General features: G+C 37.8%; 1 protein-coding gene across 8 annotated transcripts in view; it reads left to right on the forward strand.

The window, feature by feature from the left end:
* The window catches only part of LOC108971407 (dorsal-ventral patterning protein Sog), a 71,262-nt gene that overhangs the window by 33,763 nt on the left and 10,210 nt on the right, over nucleotides 1-27,289 (forward strand). For all 8 annotated transcript variants that reach the window (XM_018937447.1, XM_018937450.1, XM_018937448.1 and 5 more), the window contains exons 3-4: nucleotides 15,758-15,867; nucleotides 19,666-19,798. In XM_018937447.1, the coding sequence (XP_018792992.1) occupies nucleotides 15,758-15,867; nucleotides 19,666-19,798 (243 nt within the window). The remainder of the gene's footprint in view (nucleotides 1-15,757; nucleotides 15,868-19,665; nucleotides 19,799-27,289) is intronic.

Here is a 27,289-nt window from a genome sequence, read left to right on the forward strand (position 1 = left end):
TACTTCTTCATGCAGTCATTAAGATCGGCAGCGAAGAAGAAGATCAAGAAGCAGCAAATACGGCTTGCAATCGTTGAGCCAAACGCAATGTGTTGAGTGATGAAATCGGCAAATTATATCTCGTTGTTGCTTTTAAAGATGTTCTTGCTGAKTGCTTAAGGACAGACTTTATATGGGTGGCTAGCTCAACTAAAAGATATTGTGTTTATTGTGTTCTTCGAAACAAATACAGAAAACCGAATATCCAATTATATGCACTAATGAATTTATAGATAATTTGCACAAATTATTTTAAATACGAGTAAAATTCACAGCCCAAATTTTCTCCTCTTTTTTATTACCAATTACTTCATACAATACGATTCCACCACCATCAGCCTTTGAGCCTAATTCTCCTTTTTATCATTGTAATCCGATTCAGTTTGCGCTCGACCGATCAGACTGATCTGACTACTCTTGGTCAATATTGAATAAAAACATGTGTATATCACTTATTCAAATAACAGACAGGGTATTCGCCCCTATGTTGCTATTGTTATAGGAATAAGCGGAGATTGCATCTCCAGCAGCTGGACGGTTGGGATTCGGGTGCAGTTGCATCGGCTTAATGTACAATGTTCAACGCCAAGTAGTGGCGCATTTAAGACCTTACCTGATTTCTGCGAAAACTCCAAAGAGTCTTGCCAACTGGAATTAGGATTGAACAATGGCAGAATCAAAAAAGAGAGGCAAAAGAAGTAAGCGAGGAATCCCACAGTTAAAAAGGGATAAGCGCGATTATAAAATACTCTCAAGAGAAGAATTTGAAAAATGTAAAAATACTATGCTGAGTAATGTGCTGAACACATATAGAGCGACGTGTGCATTTTAATATTTGACAGATGTCGCTTGAAGTCCAACATATGTAATGCAATATTTATATGCAAATGACAACATAATAACGGCGTTGTAGAAAGTAATCTTATTTTCATACTATGGTTTGTTGCAAAACAATTCTCTCGAATTGCGCTTCCCCGAAATAAGACGATTTTTGTACATATTTTCATGTTTTTTCCAAACGCCATACGGAAACAATACACTTCGAAAATATTAAACGAGTGTAAAGAGTGTATATTGTTTCCATTTCGCTTGTTATTGAATTACACTCTTTTTATTTTATTCTGTGTTTTTGTTTTCGTATGCTCCAATTGCAAAATTCATTACGAAAAGTTCAACTGAAAGCAACAAGAACAAGCAGTAGCTAAAATGGCCACAGGCCGGCGYACATTCACAGAATTCCGGTGACTTCCAGGGAGGGGGCATAACGAGCGCGAGCGGAATTAGACAAGTGGCCACAACGAGAATGCGGTTGAATGGAATATAATGCAGGTAATGTGCTGAACACATTGAGCGCGACAGACTGCAAGCGACATCTGTCAAACATTAAAATACACACGTTCTTATGGACWCAGTTATGGCAGCTGCACGACTACACGACTGCAGGCCGACAGTTGTCGTTCTCGCTAACTTCAATATATTTTTATGTTTGCCAACGACAGTAGGACGACAGTGGTGATGCCACTAATATGTGAAATGTTAAATTATTCAAAGCTTTAACAAACCTGACGTTATTTTACAAATAAAAGCATAAAATAGCTCTATTATTTGAAACAAATAAATTTACCTATTTACTTATTTTTTGCATACAAAATTTCACTTTGAACAATATATTAAAACTTCATTAAAGTGCGAGGCATTAGTATGGACACAACGAAAATTTGTACATGCAAAATGGACAGCTGAGTTGTCTTGTGTACATGCCGACCATTGTTATGTTGCTGCCTTCTTTCAGGATTCACAACGCCATTTTCAGTTCACTGTCGTGCGCTCATTTTGTTCAGCACATTAGGCAACACGCACAACACAGGACACAGAAAATCTTAGAAATAACAACAATACAGCAACAAACTTTAATGATACATTGCAAATAGGAGAACGGCGTGACAGCGACGAGATTTTGCCATGTGACCGGTGCCTCATCGCARCTAAAATCGCATTTCCGTCTTCATATCCGAAAATCTATAAGCAAATGCATTAGTTGAGCTTTAAAATAATAAATAATTGCTCGTCGAAATTTATACAAATTAAGAAAATAAATCATTGGCAACTGAATGGCATTGGGCATTTGTATAGTGCATACTACATATTTTTGTGTGTTTAAATGTACATACATGTAAGCATACTTGTATTGTGTATTTTGGAGAGCGTAACCCTAGTAGTGAATTCGCGTGGTCGTCTTCAACACCCGACAGCCGCCAAATCGGCAAAGGGCCAGCGACGCCAGATCAGTTGCAAAAATAAACTGTTGTATTTATAAACATTTTTCGCTTGRGTAATACTTTATTTATTGTTACAGCCGTTCTGGCGGAAGGCATACACGCACACACACCTGCACAAATATACATTTGTATAAATGTTTGTTGTTTTTTGTGCAAAAATACATTTGCAATCTAACGCAAAGGTTTGGAATTTACATTACACCTCTATATATAAGTTTGCTAACGTTAGAAAGTAGAAATCATACAAATGTTTCAATTATGATAGAAGTACTATTACTTGTAGTAAAATGTAGTTCAAGACAATATTTAATGAAACCACATCATTAAATTGAATTAAAAATGAGTATCCTCCATTAGCAATATTCAATAAATAATTAGTGTGAAATCAAGCGAGGAAGTGGAAGAAAAGTGAGAATTTGGCGAATTTAAACCACAACCCTTCACAGTCGGTTGAAAACAATAAGAAATTGCAAATGCAAACAACAACTTTACGCAAACACCAATACATACCTGCACATGCACACACACACACATACTTACAATACATGTATTCATTCTTGATTTATTTGAATGAACRGCAATACAGAGGTAAACGAGTTTTACTGCTGGCCAGAAGTTAATGGGGAGCGTGTGAGACGGACAGAAGGCGATACAAAATGCCAAGCGTTGCGGAATGCAAATGTTGTGTTTATTTTAAACAACAGCAACCACACTGGCAATAACAAATAACACTAAGAATAGTGAGGGGGCGGAAAGCGTATGAAGCGAAGTGTCGCAGCCAAAGCGCGGCGTGGCGCGCCGAAAYGCCAAGATAAAATTAAGCGTAGCGCGCAAATATAAGCGTTGCGAAAAAGTGTGGRCGTGTAGCATTCAACTGTAAATAAATAACATAAAAAATACCGCAATATCAGCAGAAGATGCGGCTATCGAGCGTCGTTGCAAAATACGAAAACAACAACAAACACAGCGTGGAAATGGTAAATTGGTTCCCAATAACCCACCTCAATGGCACTGAATATCACGCGTATCACTGTTTGCATGAACATACATATGTATGTATATGCAAGTGATTGTCTGTTTGTATTTGATCGTGTAATATATTATTATTTAAGATTGTAACTTAAAGCGAACAAATGGAAATGTGMGTAAAAAATGATTTATAAATAAAGTTTTGATTTGTGCAAATAATAAATAATATTTCTATCAGCAATTGCACACTAACAGCCTACAGACATACGTACATGTACGTGTATGTGTATGTAGCCAATGAAAAATGCAAAATAGCGCAGTGCTAAAAATGTGCAATAGCGCGCGACTGGCGCCACAACAAGCCAAATACACTAATAAATACATATGTATGTGCACACATACACACACAAAGGTAATAGCAATAACAGCAACAACATTACGAGCCAATCTAAAGCTGTTGCTGTTAAATGTTAGCGCTAAACGGCAATCGGAAAGTATGCGACAAAAATAAAATTTAACAAAAAACTGTTGATCAAACGAAATAGCAACAACAACAACAAAATCCGCCACAAAGTCAACAATAAGAGACTAAAATGGGCGTGCGCAGTAGCGAATGCATTTGTGGGGGGTGGCAGACAGCTAACGATGGCCCGCATGACCGCCTCCCCGCATAGTTGTTTGGGCAGCTCCAATGCCGTCGGCCGTCAAGCCGCATGGTTAGCATACACACTTCATGCTTGACATTAAACCGCTGGGCGTTTAGTACAATGGCAGTTTGCGCATTTACATTTCAACACATTACATCCACACACAAAAGACGCATGCGAGTCAAGCGTTTCACATTTTCATTAATTGATTTCTTATTGATTATTAATTTTTTATACGGAAACAACTCAGTRTTATATGAAATTTTATATACAGTTACAAAGAGTGACTAGCTAGCTTGCCAGCCGTTATATCGCTAGCAATTGCTAGTGCCTTATAGGGCCCATACACGACACACATGTGCGTTCGATCTGTGTGAATTCGTTTCGCCCATACGCGACACACAAATCCATTTTGCGTTCGTTCTTCATACAGTAAACATGTGCCATAGGCAAGCGGAACATTTCTAGGAATTTATTTCTAATGTAGCACTTTTATMTATTTCTTTCCATTTCGTTAATAAATTATTCTAACTTTTATTTTTCTCAATTTTATTTTTATATTTATCACTTTTCGTTTGCCAAATTGCTAATTAATTTTTTATAAGATCAATAAATTCTGATACGAAATCTTAATTTTTTGCGATTTCTCGGTTTTCATTCTTACGATTTTTCTTAATTGATGACTAAACGTCCTATGGAATATGGGGCAAAGTTTATTATCTTTGGCATTAAAGTATCTTCTATTTAAACTATAATAAATAAACTAAGAAAAGTCAAGTTTAAACATATTTTTAAACAACATTAAGTAAAATCTCTTTTGACGAATCCCACTTTTTTCAATTTTTTAATATTTTTTTAAATTTTACACTTTTTTTTTTGGAATATTCTGATAGAAATTGCGGCCTGCATCCTGCCCGCCGTCCGAAAAATGCGACATGCATCGTGCAATTGCTTCCCAAAGGCAGAATATCACAAATTTCGTATTCATAAAATTTGTGAAAAATGTTTAAATATATAACTATAAAGCCTAGAAATATCGCTTCAATCAATTTTTTGTTTCCCTCCTGAAAAATTCCTCAACCAAATCGAATTTTTGAAGCCTCCAAAGCAGGCTCCCCCCTTAACACTTGCCATTGTTTGTCTGCGATCTTCACTGTTCGGCGACACGAGAGAAATGAGATTTTGTGCGCACATCGATCGTAAAAAATCAAACATCTCGAACATGGATCGGTACGCGCACAAGCCCATACACGAGTAAACCGCATGCGCACACATACATACATCCTCATCTCTTCAATATAATAAACCGCTCAACTTATAATGAATAAACTCATTTATATATAAAATGGCAAGTGTAACAGCTTAATTCAATTTTAGTAATACAGACGCAAAAAAGGTAGTGAAACASAGCTTGAAATGTCAACATTTGGTTTATCTCCAATTAGTAATAATTATTTATCGCTTAATTGTTACAATTTTCAATGGAATGAAGCGCAAGTCTTTGTAAAATTGAAAATTSTTTGATGATCACATGTGAGATGACGCATGGCTATAAATTCATACATGTTTCTGTGTGTKTATGTGTGCAAGTTATGAGAAATTCTCAAGAGTACACAGTCATTTCGGAAATTTCCCGCAAAGAAATATAAAAGTATAATTAAAATTAACAAATTTTCCCAGACGCGATTTAACTGCCTTAAATTTTCCAATATCAGTAGTAACCAACTACATATATGTATGTGTATGGGTGTGATGTACGGATGTCTAGCGTTTTCACTGCTCTAACTTTTGACGTATTTCGGTTCTTTTATGGGCCTGTCAATAAATTTTCTATATAAATGATTTGTTTAGGACACTTAATACTTATGTACATACATATATACTTATATGTACGCATGCCTGCAAAAACCCCACATTGACGTCCTGCTAGTCACATTACGAACTAATGCACTACTCCGTTTAATACGCGAAACAGTCGTTTTCGATTTTCGTTAAACATATTTATAATAATTGAAACTCGATCACAGTTCAGATATTAGAATGCACATGAACATGCATATGCAAGTTATGAGTGCGTGTGTGCGAATTTTTGTTTTTAATTTTCGGCTTTTGTTTTTGCTTTATTTATTATCCATTCAAATCTTTTACTTTTTATTGCCGCCAAGTCTTCGTAACCAGCTTTTGCTGATTAATTTATCAAGTGATCGCACAAACATACACACAAATATAATAAATGTGCTGTACAATGTGTGAAGAGTAATGTTGTTGCTGCATTGTTGTCATTGTTGCTTGCTTGCGTCTCACTTATTTATTTCTATTGTTGCTTTTGTCATTTACGGCCATAAATAATGCTGACAATGCGATAATTGTATTGGAAATGGAAAATGGCAAAATAGTTCCAAGCGAAATTGCCGAGTTGCCTCCTCACAACACACACATACACACTGACACCCGTAGCGCTTTATGTATGTACATATGTATATAATTGAAGTGGCCGTTATGAGGAAGTGAAATTCAGGAAGAATACTAGTCGTTTATCTTGGCAGTATCAGTTGTTTGTGTTACACTGCAAGCCATTTAAGAGTGAGTGACACGTTGGCTTATGTACATACATCCGTATGATGAAGCCGCTAAGTGGTCAGCGCAAACGGCCATTAAATACACGAGTTAGAGAAAAATTACATTACATTAAGCTGTGTTACGGGATTGATAAATGAAATCTTCTGATATTTATCATTATTACACTGTTTGTATGTACATATGTATGTCTACATCCATCAGCAACCAGTTATAATATTATAATAAGTCCACAATTATAATATATAAGCAACAAATTAGGTTCTTAATTATATATCCCATTAGCAAAGAAATTTACAACTGCTATAAATATTATATAAGTACTTAGTGTACAAATTAGAAACGGATATATACACACATACACAAATAAAATGAGATAGCTGGTACCAAAGAGCTCAAAGGGAAAATACATGCATACATATCTGGCATAGCTAATTAACAAGAAACCAAAAATTAGCATGCTTTTAATAAATTACGGGTATACTCTTGTTATTGTTGTTAAAGTTCGGCTTGTTGCTCGTAAGTAGGCTTTAGAATTTCTTGGATATCGCTGGAGCTCGCTCCAGCTTCACTACTTTAATGAGTGATGACAACAAGCGACAGCAGACAACAAACGTCCGAAATTAGCGCTTCTAACGGCGAATYAGCTCGGCGATAGCAGCGAACAGCGTTGCGTCGAGAGTGAAGCTGGGAGACAATTTTAGGCCAGTGCTTCGTTCTTAAGCTGCTGATTGGACACTAAATTTTTTTTGTATTGTTGTTGGGTAGCTTATAACAAGTTAATTTAAAATTTTGTCGCTTTTCGTGGCTTGTTTCATTTTTTTTTGGCTAAACACATGCTATGAATGGATGTATAGTATGTATATACGTTAATACATATAGCAAAGATATCCAACTTCAAGTGTCCGTATGTTTTTGTGTCGGTGCGAAGTTTTTCTGGCGTTTTTTTTTTTTTTTTTTTTGTTTGTGTATGGGTTATCAATTTTAAAATACAGCGGCTCCCAAACGCTACGCATTACGGCGCTTTGCTATTCTTATACACATATGTATATATACATATGTATGTATTTATGTATGTATATGTAAATAATTTTTGTTKTATTTATTCGTTTAGAAGACAGAAGAGATTTAGACAAATTTTTCTATAGAAAAATAAGGTTTTCATAGTAAAAACGAAATAGTACCCTAGGGACATTCGAAACGACTTTTCCAAAAAGTTTTTAATTCTTCTTTATGCTAAGACGATCACGCCGGGGCCCCCACACATGTATTTATTATTAGCTCATTTTCAGACGACGCAAATTGYTATCATATTTATAAAAAATGATTTATAGAAATCATCAAAAAATGCATGTGTATTTATGTGTGTATATACATATTTCTATGATTTCTTTAATTGTTTGCTTGAGAATTGATTAGCCACATTTCGACAAATTTTTATTGCATTCGCATACTTTATGCGGTCGGCTGCTGCTCGTAAAAGCAAATTTGGCGCCCCACCAACTACATAAAATGCGAATTAAAAAGAACAAGACGCAAGTGAAAAAACAGACAGCAAATGTCAAAAATATATACTCACATACACTTATACAAATATAAACATATATATATTAAATTCGATTAGACTGTGCGTGCACACGCTCGAGCTTCATCAGTTTGTAAACGTTATTATAAATTTTTCGCAAACATAAGCTTACACACACACACTCACACATTCACACACATACACACATGAGTACATTGCGCGGCGAACGCATAAATACAAATGGCGCCAACGCTTTCAAAACTGAAATGTTGAATATTTATAGTTTTGTATTATTTGCGTGCTAGTCAAGCGCTTTTACCGCTTCAACGCCTCGACACCACGACACCACGGCGCCTCCATGCCAGCGAACGACCTCCTCACCTGTTAAGCTACTGCCTGCTTACCTGTTGCCAATTAACACCAAAAGCCCTCAGTTGTGGGTCACCGCTACCTCCTGTCCGCCGCCTGTGAATTAATCTGATAATAAATGCGATGTCAACACCGTGAACGCCAGCAACGACAACAACAGGCGAGCGTTAGCATTGTCAATTGACTTATCATCTTAGCGTTGCTAACTAAGCAATCTCCCCCCATGTGCTCGTCTGTGTGTGAGTAGGCTGATATGCCGTATTAGGCTCCAGCAGCATTGTAGGCCGCTTAGCAAACTCGTCGACAATCAAAAGCTGCATCTGGTAAACATCATAAGATTCATACCTCAGCGTCCTTTTATGTTAGCGACATATGGCTCTGCACGCCCGTGCGACATTTAGATGAACATACATACTATATTATAATCAAGCACATGAGTGTTTTTGCTATCAGCAAATAGCACGTGAATACTAATTTGTCTAAATTTAAAGCAGAGTGCAAACAAAATTATTCAAGCTGAAATTGTTATTCGCTCGTCGCCCGAACTGGCCACACACACACAAATGCATGTATGCCTATTGTTTGTATGTGTGAGTGTGTGTCGCGGCCCCGATACTATTGCGTCGAATTAATTCTAACATCTTTGAGAGTTTTCTTCACCAACACCACCTTGCGTATTTATTTTTGTTTAAATTTTAACGTTTTGTCATTTGTTTGTTGCTTTTGTTGCGGTATATAAAATTTGCATTTGTCGCTGCTTATGCAAATCGCTGGTCGTTTTCTCCGTCTTTTGTTCCACTCATGTACTTTTGYAGTTAATTTATGTGCCACTGCGGTATACTCCGTCGACCCGTCCCACCTCGTCTCTATTGTTATGAGTTTGTATAATATGTACGTTTGTTTGTCTGTTCGGCTTTCAGCGCTTAGGAGATCAGTGGAAGCCGCGCTTTAAGCCGCTATTAAATAGCCATTTGTTTTGAATTTTAGTGGCGTCAACAGCGATTTCGCTTAGGAGGCGCCTTTCAAAGCTGAGTTTTGACTGGTCTTTTGTCAATACCAAATTAAATTGAATAAAAAGTTATTTACTTTCTTGGTAATGCAGTCATGCAACAGTAATCAAAGAACTAAACGATTCCAGGATATAATTAAGAAAACATTAAATGTTTTAATTAATTCATTAAAAAAATGGATACAAAATATAATATTGATACACTTTTTTTCTGAATATCGCAAAAATAATTGGAAACATATTTTTTTAAAGAGAGTAAAATATATATGTATGTCTGTAGATCTGCATATTTTTGGGCTTTGTGATTTTTCTCTGCAATCAAGCTTCAAATTTTAACTAACTAGTTGTATTTGCATAACAGCAAAATGGCTTAGGTATGTTCAAATAAATAGGCATTTTTCAAATTTACACATCGTACACCTGACACGTGTTTTTTGTAAATAAATAATGAACTTTTATTTGATGTYTGTTGCTTTGCCAATAAGTCAAAAAAAGTAAAAAAAAAAAAACAACGCTGTCGCAGCGCCTCACATATATGCACATACACAAATACATTTTTATAAATATGTATGTATGTGTATGTATACGCACTCTTGTGCATCACTGGCGATCGATCAACCGTCAATTGTAGTGAAGCGCGTCTATGACATTCAGCCGCTGTCCGACATCGAGTCAGGCAGTCAGCTAGCAGGCACTTACACTCAGAGCGATGAAATTGCGTGATAGCAAATCAAGAAGAGAGGCATAAGCAGTGTATAGCAGTGGCGCTAAGGCTGTCACACCAGCACCATAAGGAATGCCAGCGAAAATGTCGACCTCTATATACATGCATACATATTTACCCATACATATATGAAAAGTCCGCGAGTATGTACATTGACATTTAATTCTTATTTGCGTAATTATTTTGCAGCTGTCATTAATGAGTGCTTGACACTTGTTGGCGCCGCTGTTGCTGCTGGCGCACACATTCGCAMACGCCTGCTCGCATTGYTGCTGTCAACAGCAATAACGGGGCGCATTGCCATCGCSCTGCCCCACCTTCCCTGCCATAAGTGGTGTGTGCCCCGCATTTGAGGCCGYCGCCAGTGTATTCATTTGCTAAATAGAAATGTAGCAGACAACAGCAGCGTCGGCAGCGACAGCRGCAGAAACAATGGGCAGCAATGATAGCAAACAGCAAACTCATATACGTAGTTATGTATTTATGTACGTGAAAATCAACAGTTGCGATTAAAGCGTAATTTGTTTATTTATTGAACAAGTGCTCTTGTGTGTATGTGTGTGTCGTTCGATGTAGGCCATTTCATTCAGCATTTCGCGATGATCGACAACACTCTAATCGCGGGGCAAGTTGTGTTATTCGTTAACGAATGTGCGGTGGGTTGTGTTCCCAAGCAGAGTGTGCGCCGTGAAATGAAGCGACTGCGTTGCCGATGGATGAGCCTGGCGTGTGGAAATTTTGGAAATTTGTCAGTGTCAAGTTGTGCATTGTATTAAAGGATTTTGTAAAGACAGATATGTATATAATAATAATCTAGATTGTATGTTCATATGTATGTATTTAGTAACTATCAAAAAAGCAGTCACAATAAATGAGTTTCCGTCTTTGCGTGCCGGAAGTGTTGCCGACTACGGCTAATCGCCACGCTCAAATTGAGATTTRCATTCACCATTGGTAGTAATTTGTAAAATCAAGCACTTCCTACGCTCGCTCCAGCACGATATGCAGTCTCACAGCGATTTTAACATACGTCTACGCCAATTATTATAAATACATACTTACATACATACATATATTACCTGCATCACAAAGTTGAGAAGAAAGCCTAAGTAGGCATGAAGTGTTACGGCTCTTAAGAGCTTCAGAATTTAATAAACTTATTGCTGAAAATGTTCTTGCTCTTGCGTAAGAAAGTTAAGAAAGTATTGTGTTTGTTGTTTTTTAATTAATTTTTGTTTGATACAACACAGAATAAAGACTTTCGCTTGAAGTAGATATTTGTTTAGAAAAATATTTTCATACGACGGCAGGAAAGGAAATTATAAATAATTATGCAACCAGTTGGATGCAATCTGCCACACTACAAATATTGTTTATGTATTGACACAGATTATAAATAAAATGTATGAGCCAATAGCGGAGCGCAGGCCAAATTCACCCATGGCAACTGTCAATTTATTTCTGAAAATTACAAAATCCTACGCTCGCTCACACAATAAAAACGACAAGCATCCACAAACGGTTGTGGCAATAAAAAAAAAACTTGTCAAGTAAACGAATCGAAAAAATGGAAAAAGCCGCAAACGGAAAATAGGCGCAAAAACGCCAAACAAAATATGGCTAGAACAGAAAGGCCTGCATTTGACTTGCGCGCTATTGCGTGTGCGTCAGTGTGTACATAGTGCGCCTGGCGGCTGCTAGACGCCACTTTGGTAATTTTGTTGTTGTTACACACATTCAGCCTACCTAAATAGTGTAGCGCTTATTGCCGTTTTATGTGCACAAAACCACAGTTGCATACACGTTTGAACATACATTAGCGATGCGGCGATGCGCCAGCAACAATTGCGCCCACTTTTTGCCACTTTGGGCCGGCAACTTATCTGTCTGCCAATTTGGTTGTCGTTGCTGTTGCTTTTGCTCTTACTATTTTGGTCTTTGCCTCTCAGTTCTTACTTTTTACACGTTTTGAATTTTGTTGTTGTTGATGCTGCCCCATCAGACAACTTCCTACATTCTCTAATTCAATTCAATCGACATTTGCCCACTTTGCCTGCTTGTCATTTGTAATGGCGTGTGGCCGCTGCAGCGCCGCTGGCCAACAGCTCTGACGTCCAAGAGTCGACAGTCGACAGTCGAGAACCCAGAGTCGACAGCCGATTTAGTCGGTACGTCGCGCACTCTTTTGATTTATTGCTCTTGCGTGGTAATTGAAGTTGCACGTAAATGTTTCGCAATGCCGCCAATGACTGTTTCCTCCCAACTTTTGTGCTTATTTCGCTGTTTCATCTGCATCTTTTTTGGCGCGGTCGATTGAGCGGATCTAGAGCGGTTCGGTTTGGCGCCATTCGAGATTGTCGATACATATGTATGTATGTATGTAAAAGATTGTTGCTTCGCTTCAAATGTGACATCATGCAACGTACAGGAAAGTAATGTAAATAATAGCGAAATAGTTTTCGATTTGTTCTCGCACCACGCGTGATATTTATTTCCCTCTTTCTATCTTGGCCTCACCGCTTTGTATAGACTTGTATTGTTTCGCTTCCAACACAGCATTCCAACACCCTTTTCACTTTTCGCCACAATTAATCATCACAGATTTCTCACCTCACATTCTTTCATTCATTGTGATAACAACAAAAACAATAAAAGAAACGAAAATTTTTTAACACAAATCCACTTCGGCCACAACCACAATGCGCGCCAACCACCGACGGACCAGGCGTAATCTTAAATGATTTTCACACCATTTTAAGATTAGCTGTTGAAATTTAACCTCAGGGACCCTGCCAGTCAGCCAACAACAAACAGCCAAAGATGAAAGTATACTTATTGTGAAAAATGTGTATGAATAAGAAGACAAATGATTTAATTTCAAGCATTCCGCTGTTGCCTTGACACCTTCGTATGCCGCTCTGTGCTCTGCGTCACTTTCCCAACAAGCCTATCTTCTCCTCTCCTCTTTTATTTACATATGTATATACATATTTCTTGCTGTTATGCACGAGTGTGGCGTGTGCGATCCTTCGTTTAGGAGTGTGAGCACAGATTGCTTTCCATTTGTTCGATTTCGTTTCTTCAACACCCCGCTGTCCTCTTTGAAGTCATCTCATTTTCCATTGAAATGTCCGATTTCGACTAGCTTCATTCTTATTATTAATTTGACTTTATTTTATTTCTTATATTCTGCCTTTGTTGTTGTTTTCGGCTCGGCCTGGCCTTTTTCGTGTGTGGCACATGCAGCTTATTTCTGGAATTTTTATAACCCCACACCTCACGTTCGTTTACATCCAGTCCAACAATTATTTGGATAATTTTTACAGCTCATTTGGATTTTATTGCCAGTCATTTAGTGTAAATCAATGGTCTGATTGCTCGTGCGGGTTTGTTGTGATTGTTGACAGCAACAGCGCAACGCCGGCGTGTGATTGATTGMACTGCAATCATGAAACCACGGTGGAAATTAACAGGGGTCTTCTCAGGCTGTGAAAAAAATTACACTGAACTATTTACTGATTTTAAATGTGTTGAATGGAATTATTATATACATATACATATATACATAGGCATTTTAGTTTCTAGTTTTAGTTTTCAGTCATTGGAAATGATTTTCTGAATAAAAGTAAAATCGAATTACTAAAATCACTTTTATTTTGCTCATTAATATTAGTCCTAATATTTTATTCGTTAGGTAATTGCACACGTTATTAAAAGCATGCTCTAAGGTAAATGCTATTAAATTTGGTAGTCGGCACTTCGATTAAAATTTATAATAGAAAATTTCTTACCAGTATGCTATATTTCATAGGCACTTATCTTTCCGAATGATTTCACTTTTGCATTATCAATTTCTGTCTCTATCCATAGCTGACGACACCCATTCTGCGCCTCTCTTCCTCGAACAGGCGAATCATCGACTAGTGTCCCTGAAATTTTTAATTAATTTCTGTTTCATTTGTGCTGCTTTTAGTTGCTGTTTCCACCCTTTTTTTATTTTTCTGCTCTTGTGTAAGGTTTTAATTTTCCGCGTCTGTGTGTCGCTGCTTTATTTATTTTTCCAACGATTTTTTTTCAACATTTTCAAAAATATACATCGTTAATTAAATTTAAAATCATTTCGTTTGCATTTCTCATCGTCTGATGTGATACCGTCTGAGCGACGGTTTGCTTATTTTCTCCGAGTTTTTGGTTGATTTTCGCGAGAAAGTATTGTATAAAAATACAGAGGACGTAAATTTCTTTAATTAAATTTAAAAGATTTTCTTATTTACTATATGTTACGCGTGGTTGTCTGCTGCATCGCTTTTCATTTATTTATGTTAGCAAAATGAGGTTTATAGCTGAGTGAAAAGCAAGCGTACATAAAAAAAAATTAAATAAAAATCAACACAATGAAAAATAGACCAGCAAAAGGGACGGCATGGCATGGAGGCTCTGCCTCCGACTTGTAAGCGAAAAGTGCTATTGATGACGAATCGCCACTTGGCTGATTGTTCGGACGACGAGCCGACTGGTCAGATGTTCGGTCGCCGGTCTGTAATAAGCTGGCTATAGCATAAGCATTGCGAAGTGAATTGTGCCAAATTGAATTGAACTGAATTGAATGTTGTTGGGAATGAAATGAAATTAAGACTTCAATTGAAAATTAAAAGCACTACTAAAAATCAATCAAATCGGGGGGATATAAAATGAGAATATAAACAACACAAGCTAGACCACATTTTGAGTTTGTGGGTTGTGTGCAGGAAGGGGGCAAAATATGCAGGGCCACAAAGGCAGCACAGTCAACTCATCATCGACGAATATCAATAGTGGCAAGTTTACGTTGATTGACTGACGCCAGCAATTTTGAGAAATTTATTTTGCTCGGCTAGTGCGCGATTAGAGCGCAGCGACGCAACGCAACAACGCAGTAATCAGCTGAAATAAAAGCAGAACGCACAGACAAAAAGCCAAAAGCCGAAACCAATAAAACTATAGACAACAAAAGCACTAACAACCGTGTAACAAGCGATAGTCCGTAAGCGACCAGCGCCACTTTGGCAACAAAGCAAAGGAAGCAATTAATTTTCAGCAACTTTCGTACACGAGTGCAGCAACAAATTCAAAACTATCCACATACATATATTGTTATAAAATACATGTAGTTATGTAAAAACGTCAAGCAAATATTTTATATGCTCTGAAATTTACAGGAAAAAGCTATGGCGAGGCAGAAATCAAATCAAAAAAGCATAAACAAATTTAAACAAAAAAAACAGACAACATGTAAAAACAAAAGCAATTTTTGTATATATTGCCGAGTCGACAAGCTGACTCAGCCTTGTAAGGCAATTTGTATGGCGGAGCTATGATTTGGGTTAATTGCGGCTTATTGGCTTAAATTGAAATTGCTTGCTGATCACTTACGAACCAAAAGAACGAATGCGATGTACGCATTGATAAACGTGCTGCTTCGCTTATATAAGCTTAAATAGTTTTTACGGCTTTAACTTTTATTTCTATTGCCAAGCGCTATTAAGAAAACAATATATATCTTTAAATGTTGTAAAAAATAAACTAAATTTTTATTATTGGCATTGCTTTAATGTTATATTTTTACTTCTTTCGTTACAGTTTCGGAATGTCAGTTTGGCAAGACAGTGCGGGAGATCGGCTCCACCTGGTTCGCAGATCTTGGTCCACCATTCGGTGTCATGTACTGCATCAGATGTGAATGTGTAGCGGTAAGTGAAGATTTAACAAATATTAACAAGTGCTTTCGCATCCAATTAAGAAACTGCTGATTTTTACGCAACAATTCGACACGTGCTTTATTAGGAATCACCGAAATTGCAATTACTTTCGTACTTTAATTTCATTTAAAATTTATAAAAATACTTAAATAGTTTTTCGGTTCGTTAATTTTTCCGAAGCCTCTACGATCGGCTTTTGCATGAGTGAGTAGATGCCGCAACACCATGGCGTATGAGTAACATTTTCCTCACGTCTTGACTTTGTCTAATATTAAGTGTATTTATTGCTTTTTATTTCTGTTAAATTTATGACCAATGTTGACATGATTGATACGCATTTTAAAGGTCCTTTCACGATGAAAAATGTTTGCAAATAGCGACGACAAACTATGACACAGTCTGTAGTAAATGACCAACCGCTATAGCAATAACAACAATAGACACACATCTAACATTTATAGAAATTCACACACCGAAAAGTTTGCAGTTGAGACAGCAACAAACAGCAGACGACAGCCAGAGATTGTTAAACAGCGAAGAAAAATCGCATGCCAAATATAACACAATCACACACACATAAACAGATATTGAAAGCATGTATGTGTTGTACGTAGATAGGAATGTAAACACCATATGCCTTTTGCCTTACCATGGCCTATGGTATTGGCTCAACACTTTTGACTTGTGGAATTCGGCGTTGAGTTTCTTCTCTCTGCGAATTTTCAAATATGTTTATCCATACATACGCACATACATACCTACATATGTATATCAGGCCTCATGTATAATTTAATGATTTACTTCCAAACATACTTTGTTCTAAAACTGTTTTGACAATTCGCAAGTGCCCTGTTGCTTACAGATTAAGTGATTCATTGTTGTTTTTAAAAAGCTTACTTAAGTCTTAGTAGTTCAAAAATTCAATAATTTTTATTGTTTGAGATCTGGTATTTCGAAATATCATGACTATGTGGCAGAGCGCACATACACGCTTATATAAGCTCACTGACATCGTAATGGCAGCTAATTTGATATGAATAAAGTCCACACAAAAAAAATTTACTTGCGGCTTGTGGTTGTCGGCTGGCGGTTGGTGCCTCTAGCTTGGCAGCTAACTTTTTGTTATTGACCTCGCACAAGTTGTGAAGAAATAACATAAATAAATTGTCACCATAAAAGCATGTGGTTGTTCTAGTTTAGCACAAACTTCGCAGCCGCAGCTTTCTCTTTGTACACTACATACCCATAAGATATCTACTCCTTATAGAAATGACATTTATCTGYCGTTACTTTAATATAATATTTGACTTTAATTCTGAGCTGTTCTGTTTGCTCGTTTATAATAGCGCCTTGATTTTGCATTCGTATTTATGACATGAAGTCTCCACCATCGGACCTACATATGTTTATACAATTATAAACWGTTTTAGTCACTGCGATCGCGGTATGCAATGAAACAACGGCGTGTGCCACGCTTGAGTGCAATATTTTAATAAAACAAAAAAGGAAAAGTCTACATATCTGCATGAGCAACACGTTGCCGCTTGACATTTAAAGCAAGTAAACGCCGCGACAACAGYATATCCACGCCCCACTTTCAAACCGAACATGTACTCAACTGTACTTAGCTCTTGGATGTGGAGATAAAAAAGTAATCGCCAATGCGTGAACTAAACAATTGTTTTCTTTGTAATTTGCTGCAGTCACACCACCAACATTTTTACGCCTAGGACAAATGCAACAATAGTATTTGTAAAATACTCAACAACAACGACATAAGAAAACAGCAAAAGCGTGCATGCGCCAACAGCCGGGTTGTAGTCAGGGTATATTGGAGCTGCTGTTAGGCGCCAGTTGCCACCGCTGCTATTTCTGTTTTTGCCTCCCTTCGATTGTGCTTAAGTGAGCACTGTCGATCTAGTTGGCACAGCGGCGCGCCGAAACGCGTGCGCATGCGCATGTGCACACGCCTAAACTGACCTGACAACTTACTAAGAAGGCAACAACAGCAACAGATTGCAAAGACAACCSAGCAAAAAGCKGTGAATTGTGAACAAATTATAAAATTAAAGCGCAACGAATTCGAGGTGGGGAATTTGTCAACCACAAATTGGTAGCAAAAAATGTTTAAAAGTTAATTAGCCACGATATTAAGAGTTGTGTGAAACGAAATTCAGAATAAATATGCATGTATTAACACAAACTTGCCTACAGCAGWGTGTAAATGGCTGTTTGATATGCGTACATATCGCAGCGCATATATAAATACAAATTATTTATGTAAAAGAAATTGGAATATTTAAATCTCTATTTTTAGTTGTAAATTAATTTTGGTAACAGCGGCGCCAACCACAATTCCCATATATAGATATATATATATTCGTGAAGCACACATATTATATGTCTTATTGTCTCGCTAAATTTAAACATAAAAGCATTTAAATAAGCGTTAACACTAATTTAACAAAATTTGTTCGAAAGCAACATACACGTGCCTGTAAAGGGTGTCCCAAAATCAACGCCAGATTTTAATTATTTTATATTTATGTGCATAGCAAAGTGTTGTAAACACTAAAAAGTTTCAGATTAGTAAAATTGGAGCTTTACGTTATAAAACAAGGTGTCTTCACGATTGAACAATATTTCCAAAATAATGAAGGCTTTGGGGCCGCCAAAAATGCGTACAAAATATTCGCAATAATGTTTTAACTTCGTCAACTGTGAAGAGATTAATAAATATAGAAATGGCGGCAAAATTGAATCTTCAGTTAAATTTGGGCACCCTGTATTTATGAATAGGCACACTTTTTGTATCAACCAAGAGCAGAAAATTAAAGCCAAAAGAGAAAAGCGCAAAATGAGTTACGAAAAGAAAAGCAAACTAAAGAATTATGAAAGCAAAATACAAACGAATATTTATGTCTAATATTTATAATATATGTATGTATAAACTCGAAAGTGAACTTAATTTCATGCTACTGATGCTCACCGCTTCGGGCGATAAAACTTCCATTAAAACAGCAAAGCTATCTTACAACTAATTAAACAAGACTTCCGATGAGCGCGACTGGCGAGGAAAGAAGACATATAAAGAAMAATTTAAATGAAAAAAATGTAATATGAATTAAAAACCAAAGGAATACAATTTAAATAGCATAAATAGCAACAACATACATAGTATGTACTTTACAAGAAGCGATCAGTGCCTGCTGATAGACTGAAATGGCTGGCGATGAGTGGCGCTAATTGTAAGCAACAACCATACAAACACACATGGTTCACATATACGATGTATATTTCCACAAAGCAACTCAGGGCGACAGCGGCGCAGGGGGCAAGAGCGCCTTATTACCAGCGCGCCTTCATTCATAAGGTTTTTCAGCGCAGCGGGGCATTTAAAATTCAAGTTTACAAAAAGCCTGCGAATTAAATTATGCTTACATCAAAAAGGTTACATTGCCAAATACCGCCTGGCGCTTGTTGGCGCCACCAATAAAGAAGTGCTCTGCAACAAGTTGTTCTGTCTACGACTATCGCATTTTAATTTCGCAATTTAATTATGCATCATCAATACACAACTACAATAATTGGCTGGGAGAAGTCTACTGGCCASAGCTGCTTTTCATACACACTCACATTTACATACCAATGTCTGTATATTTGTCGAATAGTTAGTTGAAATCCGGTAGCAAAGCCTGTTTTTGCAAATGCCGTATTTTTACATAATTTTTGTTACTCATTTAATTTTCAAGAAGAACTTTTCATTTATTTGATTTTACTCTCTTYCAGGTGCCGAAGAAGCGTCGCATTGTTGTGCGCGTGCAATGCAAGAACATTAAACACGAATGTCCACCAACATTGTGCAGTGACCCAGTACAATTGCCTGGCAAATGCTGTAAAACGTGTCCTGGCGACAAAAATGGTAAGTGCGAGATTTCAATTGGTTTATAAAACGATTCAATCCATTCTATCCTAAGTTCATTTAGTTGAAACAGCATTGAGTGCTATAGTGAAAGCTTCACCTCTGAGGACTTCTCAGTGTGTGAGACAAAATTAGCAGATTTTCGTATATAATATATATATATCGGTTATTTATATAATATTGTAGACTAACAGCTTCTGTTTTAAAAATGAATGTGTATTTAATAAAATAAAACATTATTTTGGGCCTTCGCATTGCTTTGCGCGATGCCGCCCGTCGCTATGTAACATTGTATATGGGTATACATATATGTATATGTTGTGTGTGAGATGACCTTCACGGATTTGTTTTCTTTCATATTCAAATAGCACTTTCACTCCTCCCGCTGCTGACGTAAGATGAATCACAGCGCACATACAAGCTGATGGACGTTTTGTCTGGCAACAAATAAATGAATAATAATATCGGGCGACAGCGAAATTATCGAAAACAACTCATTTAACAAGCGTTCGCAGCGAAAGAAACACTTGTAAGCGTCTGCTACTGTGTGCCCCACCCCACTCACATATGTGTGATACCCTTTGTCTTGCCGCTGATAGCCGCCCTTGTACACTGCACTGTTTTTTGGTGCTCATTTTTGCTGGCGCTTTTCTTTCATTYMCAGCGCTCTGAATATTCCGGCGAGTCAATATTTTGACATACTCAATTACCATCGTGCTTTTATCTAAACAGATACATACATATCTACATGCTTATGTAGTCGTATATGCCAATTGGCGCTTTGGGCGGCAAGCGCTGTTGCAAAGTGGTTGCGACAGCACCAAAAACAATRGTTATACTATACAAAGCATTCTTACATATGCCGTTTGTGTTCCTTAAGCGCCCCTCTACATATTTATGCATAGTGCTCGGTTTTTTACTATTATTTATACGGTTTATACGTTTTCATATATCATCGAAATTTATGGCTGTGCAAATGTGCGTAGCAAATAAAAATTAACAAATTCAAAATAATATCAACTCGGAGCTTTGACAGCAAAATTTAAGGCACTACGGCGCACGTTAATATTTTAGTGCAAAATTTTGTTTTTTATGCCAACATACATAACCACACTCCCAACTACATACACATACATATAGATGCACATACAGATGTACATAAATATGCGGGTGTGTGTATAAAATAATTAATAATATTTGCGAAAATCTGCTTGATTCGTGTGACGGAATTTTCTGTAGCTTTGCGAAATGTGAAAAAATCACTACAGAACAACAACAAAATAGAATATGGCTGTCATTGGTGGCGGAGATATTCAACAGCGGCAGGGCGAGTGAGCGTTAGTCGCGTCGAGACGAGAGCGTCTAATAAATTGAATTGCCAATTGTTGTTAGCCATTATTAGTTTGTCTGTCTTTTCTTATTTGATGTTATTTCATTATTTCAAGTAAACAAAGGCAAAAAGAGCATCGAATAGTCTTTTTAATAAATTGCGTTCGTTTTTTCTTGCCTTGGCGAATGTCAAACACATATTTTCCCGGCGGCTCGGCGTCCATTTGTTCTGCTGTACAAATATGCGTAGTATTTTCGGCATTTTCCGATAGTGTCTGAGCCAAAATTACACAAACTTTGGCGCGCGTTGAAKACAATGAAGGCAGTAAGCGTGCTAGTTCCAAAAATCAGATATTAAGTCCCACAATTCTTGTCGCCATAAATTTACTGAACGAGGTCGAATATATACATATATGCTATATGTRTTGATATATAATACTTAACCTTCTTCAAATAATGTTGAGTTCATMAATTTAATAAAATATTTTTAATGATAAAGGGTCTCTGAGACKCTTCTCCATCGCGAATTGAGAACTTTGACGGTTCCAGCGTTGCCGTTTGCAGATGATTCCGTAACCTTTATTGGCAAGTTGCCCTATCTTTTTTTAATTTATTTATTTAGTGCTTTTAATGCAGTTTTTTGTGTGCTTTAAGTAAAGAATAGACTTTAATGACCATCGTGCGCATCTGTTCGTATTTATTTTTGAAATTTTTTTAAAAACTAAAATGAMTACAACATAGGCCCACGAATGGAAAAAACAAACACCAAAAACAAGATAAAAATTAAAATASATTTGTTTATGAAAAAATTAGCCAACAATTATTGTTGGCCGTACAGATAAAACTAAAGCACACGCTCTCTAAAAGGTAGTGTATGTGTGTGTTGCTGCCGCCTGTTGGTATGTATGTACATATATCGCAATAGATTCTTGCTGTTATGCCTTATAACAGTTGGCGTCGCTGGTTTTGTTTTAAGGTGGCGCTCACATTTGTTTAATGTTTTTTTTCTCGATTTTCATTTTTGCACAATTTAATTTATAACAACAACACATTAGTGTAACAACGGCGCGCAGCGTTCACATGGGCAAGCACACAAATTTGTGGAAACAATGGACACCAGCCCGCATATTCCTTTCGTAACATTATTAAAAAAAATAAATAAAATAAAAACAATAAAAAAATATAAAAAAAGTAAAAAAAAAAATTTAAAAAATAGCGGAATATAACAATTTAGAAACAACAAAAGCAAAAATCGCCCAACATATGCAGCATGCGACGTTGCTAGCGTATAGTTGTACACCTCACGAGTCACACATCCCCCCACAGCCCCACCATCGCACCGCAATAATGCCACACAACACAAAGTACAACTAATGGCTGAAGCGGACAACCAGTCACCGCTGAGGTCTAGTCACCCACTTGCCAATCCCTCAACTCAAGTGCCATATGTCTCATGTCATACTTAACACTAGTCAATTTTGGCTTTTGTCTTTCTAACTTTTTCCAAATGAATTAGCTGCGTATGTTTTTTAACTTCAACATTTTTGGCCTTAAATCATATTATTACGTGGCTTTTATCTGTGCGACGGCAAAAAAGCCAAAGCATCTAAACCAGAGAGAGAAGATCAACAATGGCCACAACAACGACGAGGAGCAACGCTGGCCGTGTGTTTCATTAAAGCGATGATTCAGCTCGACTAATTTTCTGCATGAATTGAATTCATAATTAGAAGTCGAAGGCGTGTTCCAAACACTCGCTAAGACGCTYAAAGTTAGCTGAATAGCAAAATAGCAAACATGCGGGCGTCCAAATATACGAGTGCCAGTGTGTGTGGTTAAATACATACATATGTACAAATGGGAATATTCTAAATAGACGGAGCCAAGCACAACACTATAGCAACGGCATAAACGACAGAAGCTATTGAACTGTCCAAAGGCAGCGAAAATTACTCATCAAAATAGTTACGCTCGAATTAATCTCTATCGCCGTTGCATTCCATCTTTCACATACACACCTACATATGTAAAGTGTGATATACTATGAGTATGAAAAAGATTAGCGAATCATATGATTGGAGAGGAACGATCTCATGATAGGGATTAATCGTGTCACACAACAGATGCGTGGTGGGTGCAATTAACGGTGTGCTTTGAAGATTTAGAGCTGTCTAAGAATAATTCGAAAATATCTTTTGGAACATATCATAATGTATATATGTACGTCTCGGTTAGAGAAAAAAATTTTTGCTAAAAATTTTCATTATGCAAAATTTTGACTTCAAYAAAAAATTTTGTGGAAATTCAGTGTCTGAGCACAAAACGATTTGCTTTATTTTAGATTATGAGGACAAACAATGTTTGTTGGTTATTGATATAAATTATGACAACCACAKCATTATCTACTTTTAGTTGTGGTAATGGTTTTTTAAAAAAATATATTAACTATAGATTGATACATTCAAACAATTTTTAGAAGATGTTTTAAATTTTTTATCACGATTAACTCGATGCACTAACCGTACAACTGTTATCTTGCCAATATTTCGGTGCCTCATGACGCGCCGATATTTGGGCGATTCACTCGGTTGTGCATGTCGCGCGTAGTACAATCCATTGGCATGAAGTCATTTGCAGCACAATTACTTTCTGCAAATAAACTGCAGTCACCCTAAGAACGCGCGTTGTGTGTTTTCACGCTTTTATTGCCTTTTAGCACAACACAAATAGTTTCCGTGGATGTTTGCAAATGATGCGAAAATTTCGCACAAATTGATGGCGGCATAAAGTCACAACAAATTTGCCATCAAATGCAATTGCGCACGAGTGTGCGTGTGTGAGTGTGTTTGCGTGCGCGTTTGACATCTTCGCATAATGAACTGCTAAATTCCAAAGTAGCGCGCTGTTAAAAATAAATATAAGGCATTGGCAAAGGCAACAACAATAACAACAACAACGATGAACGCAAACAAAGTGACAGCAAACATCGCAAGTCGGCAGCCACTTGTGTGGCATAAAATGCAGCCGTTAGTGGCGCAGTGCGCCGCAACCAAATCAACCGCTCTCGGCTTGCCTTCCCAACTATGCTCCCCCCGGGTTCCTGGTGTGGCTGAGTGCCGCATTCATGTTTCTACCATGTGACATCCGCTGCAACCTGAATCGCCGCGCACACTAACCGCAACGGCAACGACGGCRGCGACAACAGCAACAACAACAACATCAMGTTAATAATTAAACTGGTTGGCTGCGCCCAAACGTTGCCCGCCTGGCCGTTTGACCGACCGTTTGCCTGCACCATGTCCGTTTGTGTCGTTGTGGCATGCAACATGCTGCGCACTCATTGTAACACATCATTAGTTTGCGTTCTGTRGTAATTTTTCTTGCTTTCGGTAAGCAGCAATGATCCAGTGACTTGCTATGGCCACTCCGGCGGCAACATCCTCGGCAATTTTTATGAAATAATTAAAAAAAAATAAAATAAAATTAACGCCGGTAGGGTGAGCTGAAGTAAGAGCGGAGGAGTGTTAACAGACAGGGAGGCTTAGGGGCAGGAGGAACGAGAACGTGCGCGCACACGCGCCGATACGCACACAAAAAGAAAGCTTAGATGCTGCTGTGGCAACATGGGGTGCAGATTAACTTGAACGACATCCGGAGCTACATGCAAAATGTAGTTGCCACAACAAGCCAAAGCACTCATCAAAAATTGCTCAGCTTGTTTATGTCACCGTTGTCAGCGCTGCTCCTGCTCTTGCTCTCGCTCTTGCAGTTACTGTTGCTGTCGATGTTGTCGCAAACACGTCGACAATGTGGCAGAGAGTCAGATTTGTGGTAACCACATAACCGAGTCCACCCACAGTTGCGGTTTCATGTCGTTTGCTGGTGTTCCACTTAGCATTGCTGTTGCCAACATCATGTCTTGTGCTATTTTTTCTTTTGATCGTTGCGTTTGCTGTGATCGCCGTTTACATTGCGGATACTTTGATGGCACTTTGGCAGCTTTAAGTAATTTTTCATTTATCATTATGCTAAAAACAAGTTGGCGCGCATGTGCTTGCATGTGCCTCTTATTTGTTATTTTTTTTCGGCTTGCTTCTCAGCGCTACCGGCCCTCATTGAGCTTTGTGTCAATAAAGTTGGGGGAATATCCAAAATTTCGTTGCTGGAAATAATAATTTGCTTATTTCAGTTACACTCACAATAAACCGGTGTAATGGCATATTTTTTTTTTTAACTCTTATCTTTGATTGGCGAAATTGTCGCCCGCCTTACTGTTAATTCTATCGTTTACGAGGTGTGTTCAAAAAGTATCGCGAAAGTTTTGCAGAAAGTTTTCTTCGATTGCAGRGGYGTGGTGCATCATGAGTTCTTGCCACAGAGAAGAACGGTCAATAAGGAATATTAGCTGCAAGTTATGCGCAATTTGCGYGAAGCAATCCGCCAGAAACGCCCGGATTTGTKGAAAAACAAAAATTGGCTTTTGCGCCACTATAACGCCCCTGCTCACACATCGTTGCTTGTGTGCGACTTTTTGGCCAAAAACAACACACTAATGATGCCGCAGCCATCGTATTCCCCAGTTCTGGCCCCCTGTGACTTTTTCTTGTTCCATAAACTGAAGAGGCCCATGAAAGGACGACGTTACGCTTCTCTTGATGAGATAAAGACGGCATCGAAGGAGGAGTTGAAGGATATAAAAAAATTATTTTTTGAAGTGTTTCGAAGATTGGAAGAACCGTTGGCACAAGTGTATAATATCTCATGGGGATTACTTTGAAGGGGACAAAATAAATATTCATGAATAAATAAATAACTTTTGAAAACACACAAAATTCGCGATACTTTTTGAACACACCTCGTATTATGATTACCTTTACTTGGTTCTCCAGCGCAATTTCACCTACATGCCTTTCATACATAAAAGCATGAATATATGTTTGTATGTAGACGTAATTACAATAATCGTCGAGAAGTTTCTACGAATAGCGCTAGAACGCTGTGGCATGCAACGCGTGCTGGGTGTGTTGTGTTGGAACAGCTGCACCCAGRTAAAGTAAAACAGTTCACTTTTTATATTCTCCGTTTAACAACAGACTACAAATRCAAAGAAAAACTCACCGTGCTCGGCAGCACACCACAAGCTCCAGAGCTGCACACAATTCGCCCGTTTATTGTACGCTGGCATCCGCTGCTTGTTTGTTTGCGCTCGATTTGAGTAACAAAATAATTGCACGTAGGAGGCCACATAAAAATGATATGGGGCCGTGCTTCCAAAGTTGCTTTAGAGTTGTTCTACGCTAGTTTGCGAAGCCACTCGCATTACTCACCTTCCACGAACAACTCCAAGGAAGGTGCGAAGGACCACTACCAAAGACGCTTGCAAATCTCAGTAGAGCGGCGTCTATTAGCAGCGTCTTGTAGYCATTTTCTGCTCAACTACATAAATCCACCTCACCAACGACTCATTCAATATTAGCAGCAAGCGCAAGTTTCTGCCAAGCACCAATTTTTGCCTGAAATTTTCACTTTTTATGCATGCGCTGCTGCTGCCACGCCATCCAACCGAGCATCCAAGAGGCATTCACAAGAAAAAGTAACTGTCACTGTAGGCYCCCACCTTCTCCGTGTACGCTGACATACATGCATGTGGGCCTTAGTATTTCTTTGTGCACCAACGACCAACTGCTTCGCCATTTTCTGCCACAACAACAAAGTGATGCAGCAATTTTCACCAGCAACACACGTTGGCGTAAATGGCCATAACAATAACGTGCAAAGAGTCAGCTTATTATTCATGTTGTTGTTGTTGTTGTTGTTGTTGTTGTTGTTGTTGTTGTTGTTGTTGTTGTTGTTGTTCTTGTTGTCATCCCATTAAACGCTTGTTGCTTATTTAATGTCCGCTGCGGCTGCTGCGCGTCCTTGTTGGCCAAAGTTGGCAGGCAGTCACACTGATGCAGCAATAATAAACGCCGTAACATTCACCAAAGATGGATTGCAGATTTAACTGCAGCAATGATGCTTAGTATTTTGCGCCATGACAACAGAAACAACAACAGCAATGGCAATGGCAAACATACAAATATACGCCAGTCATCTTTAATGGCATTAGCATCAATAACAACAACACCAGCACGCTTACAGTCGCATGCTTAGACAAGTTGT

Source organism: Bactrocera latifrons, unplaced genomic scaffold (genome assembly GCF_001853355.1).
Source record: "Bactrocera latifrons isolate USDA-ARS-PBARC rearing strain unplaced genomic scaffold, ASM185335v1 scaffold_34, whole genome shotgun sequence".
NCBI lineage: Eukaryota > Metazoa > Arthropoda > Insecta > Diptera > Tephritidae > Bactrocera > Bactrocera latifrons.